The sequence below is a fragment of the Helianthus annuus genome, chromosome 11 (genome assembly GCF_002127325.2).
Source record: "Helianthus annuus cultivar XRQ/B chromosome 11, HanXRQr2.0-SUNRISE, whole genome shotgun sequence".
In the NCBI taxonomy this organism is placed as follows: domain Eukaryota; kingdom Viridiplantae; phylum Streptophyta; class Magnoliopsida; order Asterales; family Asteraceae; genus Helianthus; species Helianthus annuus.
The window spans coordinates 102,340,104-102,356,931 of NC_035443.2; the positions used below are offsets into that span (position 1 = coordinate 102,340,104).

A 16,828-nucleotide genomic window follows, 5' to 3' on the forward strand; every position below is an offset into this window, starting at 1 on the left:
TTATGGTCACTTAGTGTTGAACTTGTTACACCACGCTTTGGGTTCCCATCAGCATCTAGAAATCGAGCAGCAATTTGTTCAAAGGATAATGACGGCTTCCCACAACTAGCCTGTTGATTTCCACCATAAGATTTAGAAGCATCCATTCCCAAATTGTCACAACCCTAGCAGCCGGCAATTGGAATGTGACGGCTGAAAAAACCCTAGTAGCCGTGAATATGGTGATTGTTCAGCAAAGCCGCCGCAAAAACTTAATTCTATCAATCAGAAACGTATGAGAAAGAACCCTATTTGGTAAATATGCAGCCGTCACCCGAAAATAATCAGAGGAAAAAGAGAAACCGGAAACAGATTAGTAATAGGCTTGACGACAGCAAAACACAACAGCCTACTTGTAAAAAAACCCTAATCTTAACTTCAATCAATTAGGAATCACGGTATAGTCAAGATGCCTTATCAAAGGAATCGACAAACCCTAATTACTAATCAAAATCGATCAAGAAAACAGGTTAGAGATGAATGAAAGTAGGGTTTAGAGAGAGTTCGCCAATTTCGCCCAGAGCTCCTCCATTCTGTGCTGTTGTTTTTGCACTTTCACCATCTAAAGGGTTCGCATCAACAATTTGCTGAATGGAATCCAAGTCACAACGCAGCCGTTTAACCTTGTCATGCAGATTTCCTTGGAGGTGCATAAGCTTACGAAAACAAGGTTTAAGATTCCTCATCTTCTTAGTAACCGAAAACATATGACATCCTTGCACTCCCTTAGCCCATTCATTAACAACTACTTGTCTGAATTCTGGTTTAGAAGTTAGGAAATTCGGAAATTTAAAAGGCCTCTGCTTGGTACGAGTAATAGAAGATAGCTTCAGAACACAAGGGGTATGGTCAGAAACCCGAGCTGGTTGAAAAACCGCATACACTTCCGGAAATAAGTCCATGAACTTCATATTGCTCATAATTCGATCTATTTTCTTGAGGATTCCAATCCCTTCCTTCGGTTTTTGATTCCAGGTGTAATGCAACCCATGACTGTTAACATCCACTAGCTCAACAGCTTGAATGCAATCAAAAAATTCTCTCATACCAATTGTATGAGACGAGGTACCATATAAGCAATCTTCCAGATTAAGGGCTGCATTAAAATCACCTAAAACTACCCACGGGTGATCATGAGCTAAGGTGTTATGCTTACAAAGATCATCCCAAAGAGTTCTACGATCTTGATACTTATTCTCCGCATAGACAAAGGAACAAAAAAACGATTTGGATTCAGCTTTAAAATGGATTTGAGTGTGAATAACCTGATCTGATTGAGAGAGCACCATGAGGTCAATATCATCTGTATTCCACCCCAAGATAATTCTAGTTCCTCTTTGACATAAGCCTCCATTTGACGTCCAGTTCCACCTTTGAAAGACATTCTTGCAAATTTTTCCCAGGTTGTTTACACTAACATGAGTCTCTAGAACAGCACATATACTTAGATGATTTTCAGCAATGAGAACACGCACCTCGTTTTGTTTCAGGGGACGATTCAAACCCCTTATATTCCAAACAGCAACACTACCCATTTAAACTGTTAGAACCGGGAGTGCTTGCCCCCTCAGATTGGCTACCCATCATGTTGTTACTCATAAATTTAGACATTTCCGTTGGGATCGTCTCTAGAACCTCATCATTTATCTTCGTGATCTTGACCACTTCTGCCTTCTCTAAAGGTTGCCCATTAGCATCTTTTAGAAGATCTCCATCATCGTCTGTATGTAAAGCCTGAAACTGGTTTGTCACTTTCACCATAGGCTGCCCACTATTAGATTTCGTACCAGATGTACTAGCACCATAGTTGTTCATCTTCGGTTTATACATAAACTTTGGCCTTTGTTTCTTTTGGGGAAAAGCCTGCTTAGCAACACGTTTCCGGTCCGTTACAAATCCCTCCTCGTCTATCGTAACCTGCTTTGCTTTACCCTTATCATTTTTGCTACATGAGTGTTCATCATGGCCAAATAGACAGCAAGTAGCACAACGAAGCGGTCGCCATTCATATTCAACTTTAATATGTTCCATAATATAGCCTTCCTCATCCATCTTAGGAATAGCAATAGAGATATGATCTTTCAGCTCACTCTCCGCATTTACCTCTATCATAGCACGGGCATAGCTACTCCTACCCCAATTCTCTGCACAAATATCCGCTGTGTATGAATCCAATCTTTTAGGAACTCCCAACTTAGAAACCAATAAACTTAGACCATCATCCGAGTAAACTGCAATGGGAACATTATGCAATTTGACCCAAAGGGGAAGAGTTTTAATGCCATCTTTTTTAAGCTAACCTTCGGCGACCATACATTAAGAAATAACGGAATTTTCCTTATCAACAACGGACCACCTTCCAGTACTTTCATCATACCCTCCTTTTCTTCAAACTTGAAGAAAAAGAAACCCGATGAGTTCATCATTAGCTTAGAGAATCCGAACTTCGACCAAACATTTTTCGCATAGTATTCTACCACCGGGAAAGGAAGTCTATTTCCCAAGAAATAACCATATAGAACGTTTTCAAATTTCTCTTGGACCTGTTTAACAACCTCTCTAGGGATAACAATGTCAGCATCTTCTCTTACCTCATCTGTTTGCATGAAACGGAAGTTTACTTCCCTTTTGGTTCGGTTCTTAGACTGAAGTTTATCCGCATACGAAGTCTTGTTGTCTTTCTTCAAAGGATCCCAAAAAACCTCATCATCAAGAACAGCACCCTTCTTCTCCCCATTACTCGAACTAGGGTTTACCTGAGTCTGCATGTTGGCAGCCGTATACCCTCCTCCGAATCCCCCCATAGCATCTAGTTCCACAGGTTTGGAAATTTGAAACAAGCCATCAATCACCGATGAATTATTAGTAGAGTACAAACCACGTCTTGGCAACATAGGATTACCCTCTATATTAGTTATTCGCAGTCCAATCCCACGTACTGGTGGAGTGTTATCATCGTTCCCAGGAGTACCAGGATCCAAAGGTTTTACCCCATCACTCTTACCCTCCATACATGCACGTAATAAAGAGGAAAGAACAAAGCTTACGTCAAAACCCTAATCAGCCGCCAAATAAAAAACCTTTGATTACGAGAACCCGCAAGCACACAAGAGGACAATCAACAAAACAGAAGACCAAATGGAATAACCCAAGCGATATGGCGGCAGGAACCCTAGCAAGCAAAACGAAACGAAAACAAATCCTAAAACCTGACTTCAAAAGATTAGAAACCACGGTCGAAGTCTAGAACCTTACTCAGAAGGATCGACAACACCACAATTGCTAACCCAGATCGATCAAGAATAGGATTAGATTGAACAAGAAGAAGATCAAGAAACTAGGGTTTCCTCAGATTCGCCAAAATCCATGTGCCTACTTGTTAAGCTATGTGCCTTATAGTAGCTTATGTTACCATAATGTGTTGAAACGGGTCACAAGCACTTAGGTAGACTTTCCAATCAGAATGCAGGGCCTATTAAATCATATCATATGAGTTTAAATTACTCATTTGATTTATTTTTTGGGTAAAGGGTTCCTAGCATATTCCTAGCATATTCCTTAGCATATTCCTTAGCATATTCCTTAGCATATTCCTTAGCATATTAACAAATACGTGTAAGCATAACACAGATATCAGAAAGCAGTTAAGTAATTCCACACAGTCGTTAGACACTTTAATTATCATTAATAATTTGTACGGAATACATGGGATTTTGAGGGTTGTCACATTCTCCCCCTGTTAAGAGAATTTCGTCCCGAAATTTAGTGCGTGGTTACTGAGGAAGCTAGTTAAGTTGCGTTGTTTTCCTGATTTTCCTGGGGTGTCACATCATCCCCCCGTTGATTTGGAATTTCGTCCCGAAATTCTGCGGTAGCTTTAGCCTCAGTAGTGGTTGCATTTTTCTTAAACAACTGGGGATACTTGAGTTTCATTTGGTCTTCTCGTTCCCAGGTATACTCTGGGCCACGACGGGAATTCCAACGAACTCGGACGAGAGGTATTCTAGTGTGCTTGAGAATCTTAACGTCTTGATCCGTAATCTCTACGGGTTCCTCAACGAATTGCAGCTTGTCGTCGATTGTGAGCTCTTTGAGAGGAACTATGAGGGTCTCATCTGACAGACACTTCTTCAGATTTGACACATGGAAAACATTGTGAACTCCGCTGAGTTCTTCAGGTAGGTTCAGCCTGTAAGCGACTTTGCCAATTCTCTCAATGATCTCGAACGGTCCGACATAACGCGGGTTGAGTTTGCCTCGTTTGCCAAAGCGACCTACACCTTTCCAAGGTGAGACTTTGAGCAGCACTCGATCCCCGACCTGGAACTCGAGTGGCTTTCTTCGCTTATCGGCGTAGCTCTTCTGACGGTCACGGGCTGCTGCCATGCGTTGTCGTATCTGAGCAATCTTCTCGGTTGTATCTACTACGAGTTCTGGACCAGTGATTTGACTGTCACCAACTTCTGCCCAACAAAGAGGTGATCGGCACTTGCGTCCATACAATGCCTCGAACGGATCGGCCTGGATGCTGGTGTGGTAGCTGTTGTTATATGAAAACTCCACTAAGGGGAGATGCTTTTCCCAGCCGTTACCAAAATCGATTACACATGCCCTAAGCATGTCTTCAAGAGTTTGGATGGTGCGTTCTGATTGCCCATCCGTCTGTGGATGATAAGTGGTGCTCATATCTAATCGTGAGCCAAAAGACTTGTGCATAGCTTGCCACAGTTCAGAGGTAAAACGCGCGTCACGATCAGAAATGATGGAGGTTGGCACTCCGTGCCTTGATACCACTTCTTTTAGGTAGATGTCTGCTAGAGTAGAAAACTTATCCGTTTCCTTGATAGGCAGAAAATGTGCAGACTTGGTCAGTCGATCCACGATTACCCAAATGGTATCATTTCCGCGTTGAGATCTGGGCAGACCAGTAACGAAATCCATGGAAATTTGCTCCCATTTCCATTTAGGTATCTCTGGTTGTTGGAGTGGGCCTGATGGTTTCTGGTATTCGACCTTGACCCTGGCACAAGTCAAGCATTTGCCGACGTAGGTTGCTATGCTGGCTTTCATACCAGGCCACCAGTATGTAGTCTTGAGATCATGGTACATCTTGTCCGAACCAGGATGTACTGAGTAATGAGACTTATGCGCTTCGTCCATCACAAGCTCGCGCAAGTCTCCATACAGCGGAACCCAGATGCGTCCGTTAACATAGTAGGTGCCGTTTTCTTTTTGTTCTAGTCGTTGCCTCGATCCTCTTAGGGACTCAGCTCTGATGTTCTCTGCCTTCAATGCTTCAACCTGAGCATCGTGAATCTGAGCGGGAAGGTTAGATTGGATGGTAAGCTGTAACGCACGTACACGCCTAGGTATAGTATCCTTCCGGCTGAGGGCGTCAGCCACAACATTGGCCTTGCCCGGATGATACTTGATAGCGCATTCGTAATCATTCAAGAGCTCTACCCATCGACGTTGACGCATGTTTAACTCCTTTTGCTTGAAGATATGCTCGAGACTCCTGTGATCGGTGTAAATGGTGCACTTGGTACCGTACAGGTAATGTCTCCATATCTTAAGTGCGAAAACAACTGCTCCCAATTCCAAGTCGTGCGTAGTGTAGTTCCTTTCGTGAACCTTAAGTTGGCGCGATGCGTAGGCAATGACCTTGTCACGTTGCATCAACACACAACCAAGTCCTTGGATGGAAGCATCGCAGTAAACCACAAAATCGTCTGTGCCTTCAGGCAATGAGAGGATAGGCGCGCTACAAAGTCTATCCTTCAAGTGCTGGAATGCGGACTCCTGTGCATCACCCCAACGATAGGTGACACCCTTCTGAGTCAGTGAAGTGAGAGGTTGCGCAATCTTGGAGAAGTCTTTGATAAACCTTCTGTAATATCCTGCCAGACCTAAGAATTGACGGATCTCTGTTGGTGTGCGGGGTGCAGGCCAGTTCTTGATCGAGTCAACCTTGGATGGATCAACATGAATCCCATCCTTGTTTACCACATGGCCCAGAAAATGGACTTCGCGAAGCCAGAAGTCACATTTCGAAAACTTGGCATACAGCTGCTCTTTACGAAGTAGTTCCAGAATAAGTCTCAGGTGTTGCTCGTGTTCCTCCTGACTCTTAGAATAGATCAGGATGTCGTCGATGAACACAATAACGGACTTATCTAGGTAAGGCTTGCACACTCGGTTCATGAGATCCATGAAGACCGCTGGTGCATTCGTCAATCCGAAAGGCATAACCAGAAACTCATAATGGCCGTAACGAGTTCTGAATGATGTTTTGGAGACGTCCTCCTCTCGGACTCTCAGCTGATGGTAGCCTGACCTTAGGTCAATCTTAGAATAGAAACTCGACCCTTGCAATTGATCGAATAAGTCATCGATGCGTGGAAGAGGATAACGATTCTTCACGGTCACCTTGTTGAGTTCGCGGTAGTCAATACACATCCTGAAGGTACCGTCTTTCTTCTTTACGAACAAGACTGGAGCTCCCCATGGCGAAGAGCTAGGACGTATAAAACCCTTTTCCAGAAGTTCTTGTAGTTGCGTAGACAGTTCTTCGAGTTCTGATGGGGCAAGTTGATAAGGCGCACGAGCTATCGGTGCTGCTCAAGGAGCTAGCTCGATTTGAAACTCGACTTGTCGATGAGGCGGAAGGCCAGGTAATTCCTCAGGAAATACCTCGAGAAAGTCGCGTACAATAGGAATGTCTTCAATTCTCTTCTCTTCCGTTGATGTGTCAGTAACGAGTGCTAAAATGGCAGTGTGGCCCTTTCGCAAACACTTCTGGGCCTTAAGGAAAGAGATGATGCCTTCGACAGCACCACTCTTGTCGCCACGAATCATGAGAGGTTTTTCACCAGAACGAGGAATGCGGACGATTTTCTCCTTACAAACAATCTCCGCTCGATGATGAGATAGCCAATCCATCCCAATAACGACGTCGAAACTACCCAGTGTGATAGGAATAAGATCGATAGAGAAAGTCTGACCAGCTAAGACGAGGTTACAACCTTTAACTACGTGTGTGGCTTCTAGACTTTTACCGTTAGCTAGTTCTACCGTGTGTTTGGTGTTCAGAAGTGTTGGAGTGCGCTTAAGCATTTGGCTAACTTTTACAGACACATAACTAGTATCGGCACCCGAATCGAACAAAACAGTAACAAAGAAGTCGTCCAGAAGAAACTTACCCATCACAACGTTAGGATCGTTCCTTGCTTCTCCCTGACCAATCACGAACACACGACCTTGGGCGCCATTTCCATTATTGTTACCTCCATTGTTGCCTCCGTTGTTGTTTCCATTGTGGTTCCCGTTTCTTTGGGTATTGTTCTGGTTTTGGTTCAGCTGGGGGCAGTTCCTCTTAAAGTGGCCCTCAGCGCCACACTGAAAGCATCCTTTATTGCCCTGTTGATGCTGCTGTTGGTGGTTCTGCGGAGCTTGTTGCTGTTGTTGGCGATTCTGATTCACAGGACGTGGGCTCCTGCAATCCTTTGCTTCATGACCCAGCTTGTGACACCTCTGACAACGACCCTTGTTGCACTGGCCGCTGTGGTGCAGATTACATCGATTGCACTTAGGGTGATTTCCCTTGTACCCACCCTGACCTTGATTTCCAGATGACTGCTGACTGGGGCTCTTGTACTCATCTGTCTTTCGTTGCTGAGATTGAGCTGAAGTAGAACCCTTGCCCAGATTTCCATCCCACTTGCGCTTATTGTCGTTGGGAGCATCAGAAGTAGTGGCGCTAATACGTTTGGGCAGCTTGTTCTGCTCAACCGCCTGATCAGTGAGACGATGAGCCAACTTGACGATTTGCTGTATAGTGCCAAGGTTAGCTGAGGTTACGTGGCTTTGAATTTCTGGCACCAAGCCCTTAAGGTACAGCTCAATGCGTTTGTAAGGAGGGTCCACCATAGTAGGACACAGGATGGCCAGTTCGTTTGACCTCTTAGTATACGCCTCAATCTCAGACCCCGTCATCTTCATGTTGAAAAATTCCACCTCTAGCTTGTGGATGTCGTCACGACTGCAATACTCTTCTCTAATCAGTTCTTTGAAGCCGTTCCATGGGGTGGCATTAGCAACCGCCAACCCAAGCAATTGGACCTGTGCTTTCCACCAGGTTAATGCAGCTCCTTCGAGTGTTCCAGTAGCATATTTCACCTTACGATCTTCCAGGCAATCACACATCTCGAAAACAGACTCAAGCTTCTCGAACCAGTGAAGAAGGCCTACAGCACCTTCTGTGCCGCTGAAAGTGCTTGGTCGGCAATCCATGAAGGTTTTGAACGTACACACAGGAGGCTGAGCATGTTGACCTATGGTGCGAGAATAAATGACAAGGTTAGGCACGAGGGTAGGTTTGCGAAGGTAAGATCTAAACTTCCTAAGATAGGTCGGAGTAGCAGGTTATACCTCCTGCAGGAACAGCTGCGAGTGCCTCAGCAACTCGTTCGTTGATCAGAGCCGTCAACTGGGCTTGAGTGAGGTTGATACGTCCTCCGCGTCCGCTCATGATCTTCATCACGAAGCAACGTAAGTGAGAAAAGTGTCGTGAAAGTGCGTAAGTGTGGGACGACAGTAGAGAGTAAGCACACAAGGTTCAAGTAGCAGTTATCACGTTAACTAATGCACAGTGTGGGCTATCTAACCGATAATCTAACATATATCATACCACTTATGGTGTCGAGTCTTGCACGTGGAGCGAAGCGTCGTTGTGGATCGTTGAGCACTGTACAGGTTATAGTCTGGTTTTATCAAAAATCTTTTCCCATTTTAAAACCAAGTTCACTATAACCAATGGCTCTGATACCAATCTACCACACCCCCAAAATCCACCATGCGGAGTACCACCGCTTGGAGGCGTGACGTGACCAGGATCGAGCCACCAATCATATTGAACAATGTATTTAAGTAAATAAAACCAACCACAATACAATTGGTGACCAAAAGCCAGTTAACCAAGTTTTAAATTTAAACAGCGGAAGCATAATACGTGATACCAAAATATAAGTTCATAGACCATGGTTCATAAGTTTAAAGTCCAAAACGTAGGTTTAATAAGTTCATAAAGTTTATTTATTAAATACGGGACATATCAGTTCGCATCCCACAACGACCACCTCCATATGCAAGCTCCAAGCATTTAGCGACCTGTAAGGCATGTAACAACGAGTCAACAACAAAGTTGAGTGAGTTCACGTTTGGTTGTTTAGTTTTAAGTTGTTTTCCGAAAACGTGGTTTGTCTTTCGTTGGCGTAATTGCCGTGGGGGTTACCCCGTAGTTGAAAGAAAGTTTAACCAGTTCATTCTTTATACTAATATTCATTCATTAACCACCTTGTTCATCATTTTAGTAGACTTTTAGATTTGGATCTTGTATGTTCATAATTTTTAACCGACTAATCTCTTATTAACCACATCAAACATGAACAAGAAGTTGATTAGAAGCACTTACAACTAGCACAAGGCTAGGGAAGAAACTATGCGAAAAAGAGGTGGATAAAAGCAAGATAGAGAATCTGTCTCGAGTCTGAGGGTTCTCTGGGCGACAAGGGCGAATATGGCGATCTGGGATTTCCTGTGAAATCAGTTCTCGTTTCAATCAAATCCTGGTACTGATCGACGTTTGTAATCAGGCTAGGGTCTTGCGAGTAGAGGTGTTTTGATTCTTTTTCGTTCGTTCTACTTAGTTTTTGATTTCTGATTTCGCATTTACGGTTCAAGCTTCTCTATGTCGGTAATTGATTGCTTTTAGTTGCTGAGGTCTGTGTTCCGATTGGATTCTGGTGGGATTTTGTTCGATTCTCACTTTGACGGCAACTAGGGTTTTTGATCGTTTTCAATTATTGGTTCCGGCTAGGGTTTATCAAGGCTGATTTTGTTCAGCCGGTTTTCTTTGTTTGCTGAATACCTGTTGACGGCAACTAGGGTTTTCGTTTCGCCTATCCATTGATCGTTGTTCAACAGTAATTCAGGTTTGTCTATTTTCTTTGAAAGCTGCTAGGGTTTGTCGAATCGGGGATGGATGATTTAAACGGTTCTGGTGGATATGTTAGTAGTTCCGGTGGAAATCGTGCGACACCGAGGGCAACGTTTGAAGAAATTGCAGCAAGGTTTAACATCATTGACAATCTCTCGGCTCAAACTGAACCCCGTAACGTTAACATAATTGATGAATTGATAAAGAATTCAGTTCCAATTGAAGCTGAAAACCTGCGGTCAGCAACTAGGGTTTCTGATTGGGAAGGGATTAAGCAAGCTACCAAGAGATATGCGCAAAAATTAGAATCCAATGGTGCTGCATTGGCAGGTATGGGGGGAGTGAATTCATTGGCTGCACAAGGTTCACCACAGAATTCGGGGGCTGCAAACCCGGTCTCATTCGCTAGCGTTGTGAACACCGAAAAGGAGAAAGTAAAGGTTAATTTTCGGATGATGGAAGCTAGCGAGTCGGTTGATGGAGCTGATGTGGTTATTCCATTGTCTTCGGTCAAGCAAGTCTCAGACAGGTATGCGAATACGTTGTATGGATATTTTCTGGGCAAACGGCTGGCTTTTCCTGTGGTGGATTATTTTGCAAAGAACAAATGGGTTAAATATGGTCTTTCTAGACTAATGATGAATGCAAACGGGTTCTTTTTCTTTAAATTCAAAACAAAGGAAGGGATGGATAAATTGGTGGAGGATGGGCCTTGGTTGATTAGAAATGTTCCGATAATCTTGAAGGAGTGGTCGGCCTCTGTCAAGCTGGAAAAAGAAGACATAAAGGCTATCCCTGTTTGGGTTAAGATGCATGAAGTGCCGTTAGCAGCTTATACTGAGGACGGTCTTAGTTTGCTTGCTTCTAAGATAGGGGTGCCTAAGATGCTAGATTCATACACTGCTACAATGTGTGCTGAGTCATGGGGAAGAAGCAGTTATGCTAGAGCTCTTATTGAAATTCAAGCCGGGGCTGAATTAAAGAGGAGTATTACAGTTGCAATCCCATCTTTACAGGGTAATGGTCACTCAATGGTGGAGGTGAAAATCGAATATGATTGGGAGCCTTTGAGGTGCTCTGCTTGTTGCGTGTTTGGTCATGAGGATAACTCGTGTCCAAAGAGGCCTCAGGTCGTTTCGAGTGGGGAGTCTAGTAAGAAAATTGATGATTTTCAGGTTGTGGGTGCAAAGAAGAAGAAATCTACTAACCAAGGTCTTCACATGAAAAATCAGAAGCCTAAGGTAGTGTACAGACCAGTTGTAAACCCTAAACCAAGCTCATCCTTGAAGAAGCCGGTGAACAATCAGGTATCAACGTCAAACCCCTTTGATGCACTTAACGATGATGATGGTGGACAGGGAGGTAGTACGGTGGGTCGTTTAGAGAAGAAGGAGAAAAAGTCGAGTGACAGGCAGGATTCAGAAGAAGAGGAGGTCGAAGAAGTCTACAATGAAACTAGTGCTTTTATGACATCGGGTACTCATCCGTTCTCTTCGAAAGCAGGGGCAAGCACCTCTTCCACAAAATTCTCAAATGGATAGGCGTCTTTTGGGTTCGTTTGAAGGGGTTGCCGGTTTGTGGCAACTTTATTTTTGATGATGGCGGTTGAGGATTTTGTTATTTGTTTTTTCCATTGTTTTGTCTACTAGATCATGATGTATAGTAGGCTAGGTTACGGGGTGTCATAGTTGTTTTGTTTTACTGGGTCATACATATATGGGGCATGTCCTATATATGAACTAGTGTGGAACACATCCTCACTACTTGTTCTTATTTGCGGTTGCATTTTAATAGAATCACCGGGGTAACCCTTTACCCAAAAAAAAAAAAGCAAGATAGAGAGGTCCTTCGCCTTCCGTTAGCTCCAAGACTCCTTATGCGTGACCCGTAACACTTGTATAACTTTGGAATGAGGAGATCAAGAGCCAAAAATGGTGGTGTGTTCAAGGGGGGTCTCGGCCGTGAGCTAGGGAGGAGAGGGGAGAAAGAGAGTTTTGGTGGAATGGTGGTATTTATAAGATCTTCCATATAGCATATTCCTAGCATATTCCAAGCATATTCCTAGCATATTCCTAGCATATTCCTAGCATATTCCTAGCATATTCCTAGCATATTCCTAGCATATTCCTTAGCATATTCCTTAGCATATTCCTTAGCATATTCCTTAGCATATTAACAAATACGTGTAAGCATAACACAGATATCAGAAAGCAGTTAAGTAATTCCACACAGTCGTCAGACACTTTAATTATCATTAATAATTTGTACGGAATACATGGGATTTTGAGGGTTGTCACATTCTCCCCCTGTTAAGAGAATTTCGTCCCGAAATTTAGTGCGTGGTTACTGAGGAAGCTAGTTAAGTTGCGTTGTTTTCCTGATTTTCCTGGGGTGTCACATAATCGAGAGCCAAAAGCTTTGTGCATTGCTTGCCATAGTTCTGAAGTGAATCGTGCATCCCGATCCGAAATAATAGAGGTTGGCACCCCGTGCCTAGAAACAACTTCTTTCAAGTAGATGTCTGCTAGTGTAGAGAACTTATCTGTTTCTTTGATAGCTAAGAAATGAGCAGACTTTGTGAGTCGATCAACGATCACCCAAATAGTATCATTCCCACGCTGGGATCTAGGTAGGCCAATGACAAAATCCATGGAAATTTCTTCCCATTTCCATTGTGGTATCCTGGGTTGTTGCAATAGGCCTGAGGGTTTCTGGTACTCCGTCTTGACTCTCGCACAAGTCAAACATTTGCCGACGTAAGTTGCAATGTGGGCCTTCATACTAGGCCACCAATATGTAGTTCTGATGTCGTGGTACATTTTATCCGACCCTGGATGTACCGAGTACTGAGACTTATGAGCTTCATCCATTACAAGCTCTCGTAGACCGCCGTATAGTGGGACCCAAATACGCCCTGTTACATAGTAGGCGCCGTCTCCCTTTTGTTCTAATCGTTGCCTTGATCCGCCTAAGGCTTCAGCCCTGACGTTTTCTGGTTTCAATGCTTCAACCTGAGCATTTCGTATCTGTGCAGGAAGATCAGACTGAATAGTGAGCTGCAGAGCTCGTACACGCCTACGTAGAGTGTCTTTTCGACTGAGAGCGTCAGCCACAACATTGGCTTTGCCTGGATGGTACTTGATGGTGCATTCGTAATCATTAAGTAGCTCGACCCATCGTCGTTGACGCATGTTCAATTCCTTCTGCTTGAAGATATGCTCGAGACTCCTGTGATCGGTGTAAATAGTGCACCTGGTACCGTACAGGTAGTGTCGCTATATCTTGAGCGCGAAAACAACAGCTCCCAGCTCTAAATCATGCGTCGTGTAATTCCGTTCATGAATTTTGAGTTGTCGCGAGGCGTAGGCAATAACTTTATCCCGCTGCATCAATACACAACCAAGCCCCTGTATCGACGCGTCACAATAGACCACAAAATCGTCTGTGCCCTCTGGCAGTGAGAGAATAGGTGCGCTGCAAAGCCTATCCTTTAAGTACTGAAAAGCAGTTTCCTGAGTGTGGCCCCAACGGTAGGTGACACCTTTCTGTGTCAGCATAGTAAGTGGCTGTGCGATCTTCGAAAAGTCTTTAATAAATCGCCTGTAATACCCCGCCAAACCCAAGAATTGGCGTATTTCCGTTGGTGTGCGAGGAGCTGGCCAATTCCTGATCGAATCTACCTTGGATGGATCGACGAATCCCATCCCTGTTCACCACATGGCCTAAGAAGTGGACTTCACGAAGCCAGAAGTCACATTTTGAAAACTTTGCGTACAATTGCTCCTTTCGAAGAAGTTCCAAGATAAGACGTAAGTGCTGCTCGTGTTCCTCCTGACTCTTAGAGTAGATCAGGATGTCGTCAATGAAAACGATGACGAACTTGTCTAGATAGGGTTTGCACACCCTGTTCATAAGATCCATGAAAACTGCAGGCGCGTTCGTAAGCCCAAATGGCATGACTAGGAACTCGTAATGACCGTAGCGAGTTCTGAATGCTGTCTTGGAGACGTCCTCATCCCGGACTCTCAGCTGATGATACCCTGACCTTAGGTCAATCTTGGAATAGGAACTCGACCCTTGCAACTGGTCAAATAAGTCGTCAATGCGTGGAAGAGGATAACGGTTCTTCACTGTGACTTTGTTCAGTTCGTGGTAATCGATGCACATTCTGAAAGTGCCATCTTTCTTTTTCACAAATAGTACTGGAGCTCCCCAAGGCGAAGAGCTTGGACGAATAAAGCCCTTATCCAAGAGCTCTTGTAGTTTTTTTTTTTGGGTAAACGGTTACCCCGGTGATTCTATATATCAACATAAACAATACAAAACAAGTAGTATGGATAGTCCATACTAGTTCAAACATGGAACAAACCATGAAAGTAAACCAGACACACAATTACATCAAGACCAAAAACAACTAGCCCACTAGACTAGACATCCCCTCAACAAAGACTCTACTCGAAATCAGCTGCCATCATCAAATACCCGTGTATCATATATCTCCCATGCTCGAAGCAGCTCCTTAACTCTCAATGTATTCTTCAGCTTAGCTCCCATAAGTTTATAACGAACCGTATCAAGAATCACGTCACATAAGGCCTCAGGCGGTCTTGTCTGGTTCTTGAAAAGTCTTGCATTCCTCTCTTGCCAAATAAAATAGGTAGTTGCTGCCAGGACTAATCTGCTAATATAGACGGACGCAGACTTAGACCGGGACCTATGAACCATCCAGTCAATAATAGAGCTCCAATCTGAACTAACATTAGGCATACCACCTTTACTACGAACCGAATTCCATACCCGTTGCGAATAAGAACAATCAAAGAATAGATGGTCATGTGAATCGATATTAGCATAGCAAAGGAGACAGCAAATCATGTTCATATTCTTTCTTCTCGAAAAATCCCATTGTAGGATCTTGTCTTGCGTCAAGAGCTTACGACGAATAACCAGCCACATAAGAAAAGCATGCTTATGACCAGCCATATTTGGAGCATTGTCACTCGAAGGAAGTCTCTATGGGTGGATTGGATCTATGACTATAAGTTGAAAGACCGTAGTTTTTGGGATATTCAACCTCGTGGGAGTATCAGTTAGGGATGGCGGAAAATATTGTCCATTCGAGACATAGTTCGTCCGTTTATTTGGAAGGAGGTTAGGAGTGGGCTGCATACGAATGTATGGACCGATAATTGGTGTCACATTAGTCCTCTAAGCTCTTTTATAACTCCTAGACGCATTGCTCAGGCGGGGTTTTCCATGTCAGCTTCGGTAGAGGATCTGATTGATGGTAATGGTCAATGGAAGTGGCCGATAGCGTGGTATGATCTTTATCCGGTTTTAATCGATTTGGAGGTTCCCCAATTAACCCATGATATGCCTGATCGTACAGTTTGGAAGGATTTGGAGGGTAAGTGTTGTTGGTTTCGGTCACTAGAGGTTTGGAATGTGCTAAGATTCCGTGCAAGTCTTGTGCCGTGGGTTAATGAAGTTTGGTTTGCTCAATGCATCCCAAGACACTCGTTCCACCTATGGTTGGTAATAAAAAATAAGCTTAAAACTCAAGACAGGTTGGCTGAGTGGGAAGTAGGTAGCGCAACGAACATGAATCTCATGTGTTGCCCCTTATGCAGAAATGATCGTGATTCTAGAGACCACTTGTTTTTTCAGTGTTCGTTCTCGGCTACGGTTTGGCAGCAGATGAGACCGATGGGGTTCTTGGATCAGGTTGATGATACTTGGCAATCCATTATGGATTGGATGTTGCTTCATGCCTCGTCGAAGAAGGCGGAGCATATTGTTAGCAAGTTGGTAATTGCGGCGACCACTTATTTTATATGGCTTGAGAGGAACAATTGTTTGTTTTCAAATGATCGGGCTAAAGTTGAATCTGTGGTTGGGAGAATCAAGAGGACAGTCAGGCTTCGTCTTATGGGGTTTGACTTCAAAGGTGATGCCAAAGTTGACAGGATGTTAAGGAATTGGGAGATCGCTGAAAGTGAACAGGAGGAAGATCCGGGTTAGCGGCTAGCAAGCTTTTGGGGTGTGTTCTTTTTCGAGTGTCGGGCTCGTGGCTTTGTTTTTTAGCTGGTCTTTGTTGTTGGTTTTTTAGACTTTGTGATTGTCTTGGGTTGTGTTTTTTCTTTGTTATTTCCTAGGCTTCGGGTTGTGGAGCCTAGTTGGTGTGTCATTCTGGCATACCCTTGTACTTATTTGAGTTATTTATAAAATTCACCTGGGGTAACCCTTTACCCAAAAAAAAAAAAAGCATGCTTCGGGATACATTGTGAGAACCAAATGATGTTCACCCAATCGACCTCTAGCTCCCTTTGCCGAATTGAATGCCAAACTTGAGAAGACGAATGCTCAAAAAAATCATTACCTTCTTTCCATAGCAGTTTGTCTACCTGATTAGGGTGAACTTGGACATGATCAATCTGAATAAGCACTGGAAACAGGTCTCTCCAAGCAACCGGCCAACGCCAGACACCATTATGATAAACATCTTTAACCGTGGCATTAAGACTAAATCCTGCTGAGGTGATAGTTCTCGGCGACAAAATGTTACCCAGCGGACCCAAGTTGCACCACGTATCATACCAAGCCGAAGTACTACTCCCATCCCCTAGCTTGGACCAAACAAAACTTCTAATGAACGGCCTAAGCTGAAGAATTTTCCGCCAACTCCAACAACAATTAGACACAGATTTACAAACCCAAAAACTCTTACCTCTTAACCTATATGAATAAATCCAATCAACCCATAAAGATTGACGTTTGATCAATATACTCCAA

The 16,828-nt window shown here is 43.8% G+C and overlaps 3 protein-coding genes across 3 annotated transcripts; 1 reads left to right on the forward strand and 2 right to left on the reverse strand.

The window, feature by feature from the left end:
* Positions 1–509: 509 nt before the first annotated feature.
* LOC110888163 lies at positions 510–3,050 on the reverse strand. Its single transcript, XM_022135702.1, has 3 exons — positions 2,340–3,050; positions 1,581–2,232; positions 510–1,465 (listed from the first exon to the last, which is right to left on the reverse strand). Exons 1-3 carry the CDS (start codon positions 3,048–3,050, stop codon positions 510–512), a joined length of 2,319 nt encoding a protein of 772 aa, XP_021991394.1.
* An 11,447-nt stretch (positions 3,051–14,497) lies between these two features.
* On the reverse strand, positions 14,498–15,019 carry LOC110888164. Its single transcript, XM_022135703.1, has one exon. The coding sequence runs from the start codon at positions 15,017–15,019 to the stop codon at positions 14,498–14,500; it is 522 nt and encodes a 173-aa protein (XP_021991395.1).
* Positions 15,020–15,292: 273 nt separating this feature from the next.
* On the forward strand, positions 15,293–16,057 carry LOC110888165. The gene has a single exon (XM_022135704.1). It carries the CDS (start codon positions 15,293–15,295, stop codon positions 16,055–16,057), a length of 765 nt encoding a protein of 254 aa, XP_021991396.1.
* The last annotated feature ends 771 nt before the right edge of the window (positions 16,058–16,828 follow it).

Coding starts and splice junctions, on each gene's coding strand:
- LOC110888163 (XM_022135702.1), bottom strand. CDS start 3,050: ATGGAGGGTAAGAGTGATGGGGTAAAACCTTTGGATCCTGGTACTCCT. Junction 2,233..2,339: donor TTAATGTATGGTCGCCGAAG/GTTAGCTTAAAA, acceptor TTGGTTTCTAAG/TTGGGAGTTCCTAAAAGATT. Junction 1,466..1,580: donor AAGCACTCCCGGTTCTAACA/GTTTAAATGGGT, acceptor GTGCTGTTCTAG/AGACTCATGTTAGTGTAAAC.
- LOC110888164 (XM_022135703.1), bottom strand. CDS start 15,019: ATGGCTGGTCATAAGCATGCTTTTCTTATGTGGCTGGTTATTCGTCGT.
- LOC110888165 (XM_022135704.1), top strand. CDS start 15,293: ATGTCAGCTTCGGTAGAGGATCTGATTGATGGTAATGGTCAATGGAAG.